This window comes from Leopardus geoffroyi, chromosome D1, assembly GCF_018350155.1.
Source record: "Leopardus geoffroyi isolate Oge1 chromosome D1, O.geoffroyi_Oge1_pat1.0, whole genome shotgun sequence".
In the NCBI taxonomy this organism is placed as follows: Eukaryota; Metazoa; Chordata; class Mammalia; order Carnivora; family Felidae; genus Leopardus; species Leopardus geoffroyi.
Window position 1 is genome coordinate 101484889 of NC_059329.1, and position 9935 is coordinate 101494823.

Sequence of the window (9935 nt, forward strand, 5' to 3'; positions counted from 1 at the left end):
CCATTAAATTGAGAAAAATTATGAATGCTATTGATCATCTCAATATTAAAATAGAAATGTTTTGCTTTAGTTTATTTGTGTTTATTTTAGTATATTTTTGTTTATATCTTGCTATATATTTTTATTTAAAGATTGTGGTCACATCTCACCTGTACATTTTTCACATATGTAGAAAATCTCTGTCATTCCTTTGCTTCTTCCTTAATTCATCCGGAAATACACACAGGCGCACACATACATTTATACACACATGTGTACATGCATATGCATCTGTGCTGAGGCTGATTGTATTAACTTGCCAGGCTGCCATAACAAAGTGCCACAGACTGGTGGCTTTCACAGCAGCAATCTATTTCTCACCGTTACAGAATCTGTAAGTCTGAAGGTGAAACGGAGTGAATTTCTTCCTAGTCCTCTCTCCTTCACTTGTAGATGGCAGTCTTCTCTTTCTGTCTCCACATGGTCATTCCTCTCTGTGTTTCTGCGTTCTGATCTCTTTTTATGATACCAGTGATCTTGGATTAGGGTCCACTCTAACGACCTCATTTTAAGTTAATTATCTCCTCAAAGGTTTTATTGTCAAATATAGTCATATTCTGAGTTATGGGGAGTTAGATTTTCAACATATGAATATTGGTGTGTGTGTATATATATATATGTATATACACCAATACATATACATATGTATATATACACATATATATACACATATATATATGTGGGTGTGCATGCATGTACATGTGCACACATGCATATATTCATTACATATAGATATATTTGCATATAGACACATACATATATTTATTATTTGTAAGCATATATATAAATACAGAGTCACATATGTATGTGATCTTTACTTTAAAATGTATAGTATTACCTTTCATCCTCATAGGAGTCAAACTGGATATTCTCCCATAGTTGCAATTATACATAACTTGAAGATCATATCTGAATAGCTTGAGCAAATACCACGTCACTGGGAAAAAAAAACCAAGCTCACATAATCCCAGTCCACTTCCATTGAGTCACTGGTATCTGACTCCTGATAAAATAACTCCACTCCATCCTTAAATCCAGGCACTGACAGCAGGGACCATAGATAATATATTTAAATCCCTGGTGTCACTACCACGCTGCTTGTGAGAGTACGTCTCTCCTCTTTTCGTTATTTCATTCAGAGCATGGACATTAAATCCATTTTTCTGCCTCACAGAATACAGAGACCAGACGTTAGCACCGATCCAGATTATACTTAAACACAAGAACAACAAAAAACAAGCACAATTCAGACAGTGAGTTATAGCTGACTGGCGGAAGCTGAGCTAAGCTGCAGCCCAACTTTATGGGCTTTCCTACTAACCTGGTATAGACTCAGCTTTGGCTCTCTTTTCTTCTGACCACGACCACCTTATTATGGTCTTACAGACGCCACTACTCCTGGGTGCCCAGACCCAAGAACCAAGGCATAGGGGTGCCTGGTGGCTCAGTTGGTTAAGTGACCGACTTCAGCTCAGGTCACGATCTCATGGTCTGTGAGTTCGAGCACCCCATCGGGCTCTGTGCTGACAGCTTAGAGCTGCTTCAGATTCTGTGTCTCCCTCTCTCTCTCTGTCCCTCCCCAGCTAGTGATCTCTCTCTCTCTCTCTCTCTCTCTCTCTCTCTCTCTTTCTATCAAAACTAAGAAGCATTATTTTTTTTTAAAGAACCATCCCAACTATACTCATGTTTAGCCCTGTTTCCAACAGACCTCATTTTAATTGCAAGGACATGTGTCCTTCAAAGTTAATTAATTGTAAGTGGTTGTATTTTTCAATCCTTCCTTCCTTTTTTTTTTTGAAGTTTTATTTTTACTTATTTTGAAAGAGAGGGAGAGTGAGCAAGCAAGGGAGGGCAGAGAGAGAGAGGGAGACGGAGTCCCAAGCGGGGCCCACGCATCAGTGCTGAGTTCCACACGGGGCCCTAACCTACAAACTGCGAGATCGCAACCTGAGCTGAGACCAAGAGTCAGATGCTTAACTGACTGAGCCACCTTGGTGCCCCTCCATCCTTCCCTCTTACATTTCATTATCATCATCATCATCATCATCACTATTATTTTTTAATTTATTTTGAAAGAGGGAGAGAGAGAGACTGGGGAGGGGCAAAGAGAGGGAGACAGAGAATCCCAAAGCAGGCTCCACAATGTCAGTGCAGAGCCACAAGCAGGGCTTGAACTCACAAACCATGAGATCGTTACCTGAGCCAAAATCAAGAGTCAGACACTTAACTGAGCCAAGCCGGAGCCCCTATTATTATTATTATTATTATTATTATTATTATTATTTTAAGTGTTGAATCCCTTTGGTTCCAATAAGATGATCTCCTTAGAACACAGAGTACTACTTAAGGCTATTTCCCTAAAGAGGGATCATTAAGTATAAATAACCTTAACTGTATAAATATAGATAATCTTTTACCACAATATATATGCCCCAACAATTTTTCTGCATTTTTTTTCCTTCTGTTTGCAAGGTTTTCTGGGCTGTTATTCACATAACTCCTGTTTTCAAATGCCTATTCTTAGTGAGGAGTTCATTGACTACATTATGATTAGAATTTACTTCCTTTGAATATCCTCATATTCTTTCCTTCTTAAATACACTCCTTTCACTTATCACAATTTCATATAACATGCATTTAATTTATATGTGATTTATTGTCTGATCTATTTTCCAGACATATGTGTCTGGAATTTTATCTCACACATATTGTGGCTCAATCAACATTCCCTAAATGAACAAATTGTGTATATAAGAAATTGTCAAAAAGATTTTATTTAACTCAATGAAGGGATGCATGTGAAAAAAGAATGTTATTAGGTACTGCCTTAGATTTTCTAATTTACATTTTTCCTTTAAAATCTATCCTCTCTCTCTCTTGATCACTTTGCTATTTTTTTCTAGCTTTCTCATTTGGGTACAAATTTTCCAGTGAATATTATGTCAGTGGAATCACGCATATTTCAGCACTTCATGTTTTCATAATCAGTATTTCTGATTTTTTCCCATTTCGTTTGACTTAAGGATAGTTTAGTAACATACAAAAATGCTTAAATGAACACATTGAGAGGTTTTTTTTGTTTTTTTTTTTTTTTGTTTTTTTTTTTACATTTGTCCTTCATTTCTAAATAGAATGAGATTTTGAGAAACTTTTTTTATTCAGGTCTTAGTCATCACTAACGTATGGAAGTTTTCATAAATGCTACAGTACACTTGTAAAGACAATTATCATAAAGCTTTTCGACATACTTACCTACAAAAATAACCTTATTGAAGGTTTAAAGTCTTTATGTATGTTTTAAAAAAAATTTGAATGTTTGTTTATTTTCGAGAGAGAGAGAGACCGAGCATGAGCTGGGAGGGGCAGAGAGAGAGGGAGACACAGAATCTGAAGCAGGCTCCAGGCTCTGAGCTGTCATCACAGAGCCTGACCTGGGGTACAAACGTGCAAAATGTGAGATCATGACCTGAGCCAAAGTTTGATGCTTAGCGGACTGAGCCACCCAGGTGCCCCTAAGTCTTTATGTCTTAATTAAAGTTTTCTTACTTGAAAACAATACAGGCGTATAAAGTTTTCCTAAAGTTAACAGGCTTCGTTCCATTTCTCTCGTTGCATCTCCTGTATGAGAAGTTTCCTGTTTGGGATAGGTATTGCTACATAACCATTTGCATAGATAACATTCACTCTGGAGGGGTAGAGCCCAAGTGGAGGCATCCACCTGCAAGGACAGAGGGATGTGGTTACCCCCTAGGACGGTGGACTCAAAGCAGCAATCAGAATAGCCTTGCCCATTTATAAGCAAGGCAATGGCAAGTTGATCATGGTATTTCTAGAAGTGAAACAGATGAAAAAACACTAAATTCTGACTTGATCTGTATAAGCAGGTTAAGTGAACAAAAGTCTAACTTGAATCATAAAAACTGTCATTGTGGGAGCTCAGCAATCAGTTTGTGAACTGAGGAAGATTTTAGCCCTAGAACCTCTTTAGTGAAGGGAGGTCAGGTACCCTTGAGACATGAACCTTGTATATTACCAAAAAATTTAAACTATTAATCTTTCTCCAAGCCTTTGCCAAAGGGACTTTGGACATTTACCAGGGTAACAGTGCATTAGTGAAAAAGAAATAACCAGGTCTTTGGGAACTACTGGATACTAGTTCTGGACTGATGATGATAATTCCAGAAGACCCAAAATATCACTGTGTGTTTGTGTTTTTGTGATCCAAGAGTCAGGGGAGGGGCTTGTGGAAGTCAGGTGATCAATGGAGTTTTACTTCTGGCTGATGTTGCAGTGAGGCCAGTGTGTCCCTGGCCCATCCTCTGGTTATTTGTCCAGTTCCAGAATGTCTAATTGGAATAAAACAACTGAGCCCCTGGAAGAATCCCCACATTGGTTCCCTGACATGTGAGTTAGGGTTATCATGTTGGAAAAAGCCAAGTGGGAGCAACTCTAACTGTCTCAACCAAGAAACCATACGATTGCTATATAGCAATCTACAACCCTCTCTTGTACTCAGTGAGCATGTCACCCAGAGTCCATGTAACACACTCAGTGTTTCTTCCTATGTGGGTGGCATTTTGCATGCTTTTGTACACACAGTGATGACATTCAGCCTGTCCTTCCACGCATCCAATGAAATTATACATGTCTTTTGTGGCATCCCTCCACTACTTGCCTTTTTTTAAATTATTTTTTAGATGTTTTTAATGTTTATTTTCGAGAGAGAGAGAGAGAGAGAGAATGAGTGGGAGAGAGGAAGAAAGAGAGGGAGACATAGATTCTGAAACAGGCTCCAGGCTCTGAGCTGTCAGCGCAGAGCTTGATGCGGGGCTCGAACTCACGAACTGTGAGATTATGACCTGAGCTGAAATCAAAAGTCAGATGCTTAACCGACTGAGCCACCCAGGCACCCCACTACTTGCCATTTTTTGTTCTGACACTCACACAAACCATATATACATACATAAATGCATATATGATGTATGTATGTATAATATGTTTATATATCATGTATGTATATAATGTAGATATAAGGTACACACATACGTATTATATATACATATATTTATGTATTTCAACAGTTGTTGCTTTTCTCTCAGCTCTATTTCTATTTGTCTTTCACGACACTTAAATACACCATCAATAGGGGGTGCCTGGGTGGCTTAGTCGGTTAAGCGTCTGATTTCTGCCCAGGTCATGATCTCACGGCTCGTGGGTTCGAGCCCCGCATCAGGCTCTGCGTTGACAGCTCAGACCCTGGGGCCTGTTTCAGATTCTGTGTCTGCCTCTCTCTCTGCCCCTCTCCCACTCGCACTCTGTCTCCCTCTGTCTCAAAAATAAATAAACATTAAAATTTTTTTTAAAAAAATAAATACATTATCAATAAATGTTACTGTTCTATGACTGGACAGTAATAAGAAAAGATTCTGATAATGGAATAAAGATATATAATGTTGAGCCAAACAGTGGAAATGCCATGGCCATAAGCCTGGATGGATCTTACTATAAAATAAGGCAAATGGGGGCACCTGGGTGGCTCAGTCGGTTAAGCGTCCGACTTCGGCTCAGGTCTTGATCTTGTGGTCCGTGAGTTCGAGCCCCGCGTCGGGCCCTGTGCTGACAGCTCAGAGCCTGGAGCCTGTTTCAGATTCTGTGTCTCCCTCTCTCTCTGACCATCCCCCATTCATGCTCTGTCTCTCTCTGTCTCAAAAATAAACTTTAAAAAAAAATTAATAAAAAAAATTTTTTTTAAATAAAAAAAAATAATAAGGCAAATGAAGTAACATTAAGAAGGTCTTCACAGGACTCCAGAATGGAGAAGTAACCTCATAATGAGTGCTAAGGACTATCAGCGGTGTGAACGTGTTCTAATCCATAGGATCCCGAGAACATAAGCCATAGTAGTAGTGAGTGCAAATCACATTTCGCAATGATGGACAACAACAATACACTGACATCAATTAATATTTAATATGAATCCATTTGAACACAATAAAAGTAAACAGATGAAAAAAATTATCTATATTTGTAAAATGCTGTGTTCGAAGGCTGATAAATGCTTTGTTGGAAAATATTCTAGGATATACAACACTGTAACTGCAATCAAGACATTTTCTTTAGTTTCTGAGCAAAGAGACTTGGACTGATATGAAACTCAGTGTTGAAAATGTATTCTACTTAGGAACCAATTTTTACCAATTTTTTCATCGCTTCTTTTACATCTCTGTTCCTTAAACTGTAGATGATGGGATTCAGCATGGGAATCACAATCGTGTAAAATGTTGAGACTATCATGTCATGGTCCAGAGCATAGCTGGAACTTGGTCTCACGTACGTGAAGAGGATGGTTCCATGATATATTGACACTCCAGTTAGGTGAGAGCCACACGTAGAAAAGACTTTCCGTCTCCCTGCAGCAGAATGAATCTTCCGAATGGCCAACAGAATGAAACCATAGGAGATCAGAACTGTCAGGATAGTGACGATCTCAATGGAGCCCACGAGGTAGGAGAGCAGGAGCTGGTTTGTGTGAGTGTCAGAACAAGAAATGGCGAGGAGAGGAGGGATGTCACAAAAGACATGTCTAATTTCATTGGATGCGCAGAAGGACAGGCTGAATGTGGCCACGGTGTGTACGGAAGCATGCAAAATGCCACCCACGTAGGAAGCAACGATGAGTGGCACATAGACTCTGGGTGACATGCTCACTGAGTACAGGAGAGGGTTGTAGATGGCGACATAGCGGTCATATGCCATTGCAGCCAAGAGAAAGCATTCTGTGGTCCCAAAAGTAACAAAGAGAAGCATCTGTGCTGCACATCCAACATAGGAAATGGCTTTATTCTCTGCGAGGAAATTGACCAACATTTTTGGGGTGACAACTGAAGAATAACAGGCATCCAGGAAAGACAATACGCTCAGAAAGTAGTACATGGGGTTGTGTAGCCGAGAATCCCCAATGACTAATATAACTAGTCCCAAATTTCCTACCAGAGTAAAAAGGTAGATTGCTAGAAATAGTAAAAAGAGGAAGATTTGCACCTCAAAATCATCTGTGAAACCCGTCAAAATAAACATGGTGACTTTGGTCACATTTTCCATCTGAATGCTGTGTAAATTTAAATCTGATGAGAACCCTGACATCTCACTTTCTATTTGTAGGTACTAAAGGCAATATCTTGTGAAAATAGAGTCCACCGAATCATATTCTCATATTTGTTTCTCAGCAGGGTATAAAGATTTCCTTGGCAGTGATAAAATAGGCAGTGATAATGATATTGTACCCAAGTGGTTGCATTTCGCTGTTAAATAAAAGGACGAAATGATTATATTCAGTCATTGAGTGCATTTATCAAGTGGAAAATATTCTGTTGATTGAAATGGTTTATTGTCTAATTCATTTTCAGTTAAATTCTTTGCGGTCTTCTATTCATATCACATAATCTTAAAATTCACAATGATTAATAAACAGGCATATTTGAGTCTTAAAACATCATGATGGAAAGTACTCATCTGAATACTGGTTCTGGATTGGCTACCATGCACATCAAACTCTTTGCTCTAATATTCCCAACTGTTAAAATGGGAGTAAGCATATTCTATCACAAGTTTGGGATGAATTTAAGTGAGAAATACTATGGAAATTATTTATTTTTAACATGTTTCCAGATGACTAGCAAATGAGACAAGTTACACATCTGAACTTGTACAAGGCTGTCTTTCCCAGCAAAACTGTTTACATTATTTTTTCTGACAGTTATCCTGTTCCATTGGTTTCCATTCCAGAGCATGGGTGAATAGAATAGCAGAATATTCTGGAGATAGATGCACCTTATTTTCAAGCATAAACAGTGCAATGTCTTTTTTTCTTTCAGTTTTTTTTTTTCTCAAAATATACATCATTAAGCTGTTCATTTTGACCTTTGTGGCTTATTATACTATTATTTTTTTTTCAAATTTTATCTTAATAGATGTTTTCAATTTATGTGATTATTACTACAAAATCCTTTGATATATATATTTTTTAATTTTTAATGTTTATTTATATTTTGAGATAGGACAGAGGGTGAGCAGGGGAGGGGTAGAAAGAGAGGGAAACACAAAATCTGAAGTAGGCTCAGGCTCTCAGCTGGAGTCAGCACAGAGCTCGAAGCGAGGCTTGAACTCACGAACCATGAGATCATGACCTGAGCCGAAGTCAAACGCTTAACCGGCTAAGTCACGCAGGTGCCCCACCCTTGGATGGATTTTTAAGTTATATTTCTATCAAAAAGAAATTCTGTCCATTTTTTTAATGTTACAGCTGCTTATGGAGTTCCTAAAATAACTGTGATATTAATGTCACCAGGCAGTAGACAATAAAATTGTTTCTGAAGTTTTTGCTAGAGAATCAAATCACTATATTTGTCACAAAATAATTTCTTTGTTTTCTTGATGTCATCATACTCTTTCTCATTAAGTGGAGAACGAATAAATGAAACTTAAAAAGAAGTTAAAGAGACACCTGTAATCTGGACTGAAATGTCGGTTATTGAAACACAATTAATTATTGGATTCATCATATTTAAGGGACAGATTTCAGCATGGTGACTTTTGCTTTTCCTTTGGCATGTTATAACCAAAAAGTGTTTAAAAAGAGTAAAAAAAAAAAATGCACAGTACATAAGGCCATGCTGGATTTACTCACAAATGATTTATAGGCATGATGTGAAATATGCCACAGTTTTGTTATGTTGAGATATCCACACATCTGTAACGAATAAATAAGTTAGGGCTACTGTTAGAAAGAAAAGAAAAGCACGTGTCTTTATTTTCCCAGAAACGTTCTCAGACATTCTTGCGCTTCCGCAAGATATATTTCTGACATATACATTTCAGATATATTTCTGACATATAGAATAGATTCATTACGGTGAGTCTCTGAAACCCCAAAATGCTCATTTGATTCTTAGAAAAATTGAGAATAAAAAATATATAATTAAGTTAAAATCTGATTTTTTTAATAAATTCAGATAACTTACATAATTCTCATATGTGTTTGGAGTAGCACAAAAAATACATTTCTATTTAAAAAATTCCTATTCTCTCTCTTTCTCTCCCAAACTGTTCTCCTCTTCTCTCTCTTCCCTCTCAAATCCATGGAATACAAACAAAAATGTTTACTAAAAAGAGTCAGATACAAAATAGGAGTTAAGCAGGTAAGAATAAGTATAGTGAAAACAAAACACACAAGCAAATTTGAAAAATGTACCAATGGGTAGTATACTAAAAGTACCCATCACAAAATACATGTTGACTCATATACACAGAAGAAATGTCAACAACGTGACAATTCTAGCCTCTAATTAACTAATGTGCTCGAGATAAGATAATTGTGGGAGATTAAGAACATCACATATGGACTCTAAAACCACCTGGTGACGATGTGAACTTGGAAAAGTTACCTCTCCTCGTTAACCAAAGAATAACTAACATTGACCCAAATATTCAGGCATATCTTGTTCAACTACCTCTGTATGATGACTGCAGAGTGTTGATTGACCTGATGCGTTAAAATATCTTGAATTACCTTAAGGTGTTAATCATATGCAAAAGATGCATACAAGTGAAATGCGACCTCCGAGTTTATTTAACTCCAACAAAATAAATAAGGATTATACAATCAATTTTTTTAAAATAAAAGCATTTTGGGGCACCTGGGTGACTCAGTCGGTTGGGCGTCCGACTTCAGCTCAGGTCATGATCCCCCGGTTCCTGAGTTCCAGCTCCAAGTCGGGCTCTATACTGTGAGCTCAGAGCCTGGAGTTTGCTTCAGATTCTGGGTCTCCTTTCTCTGCCCCTTCCTCTCTCACACTCCATCTCTCTCTCTCTTAAAAATGAATAAACTTTAAATAAAT

At 37.7% G+C, this 9935-nt stretch overlaps 1 protein-coding gene across 1 annotated transcript; it reads right to left on the reverse strand.

Moving 5' to 3' along the window:
• Positions 1 to 6216: 6216 nt before the first annotated feature.
• On the reverse strand, positions 6217 to 7230 carry LOC123602670 (olfactory receptor 5T3-like). Its single transcript, XM_045487134.1, has one exon. The coding sequence runs from the start codon at positions 7180 to 7182 to the stop codon at positions 6217 to 6219; it is 966 nt and encodes a 321-aa protein (XP_045343090.1). The 5' UTR covers positions 7183 to 7230.
• Between the last annotated feature and the right edge of the window lie 2705 nt (positions 7231 to 9935).

Bases quoted from the DNA above. Each gene is read 5' to 3' on its own strand.
- LOC123602670 (XM_045487134.1), bottom strand. From the start codon at position 7,182: ATGTCAGGGTTCTCATCAGATTTAAATTTACACAGCATTCAGATGGAA.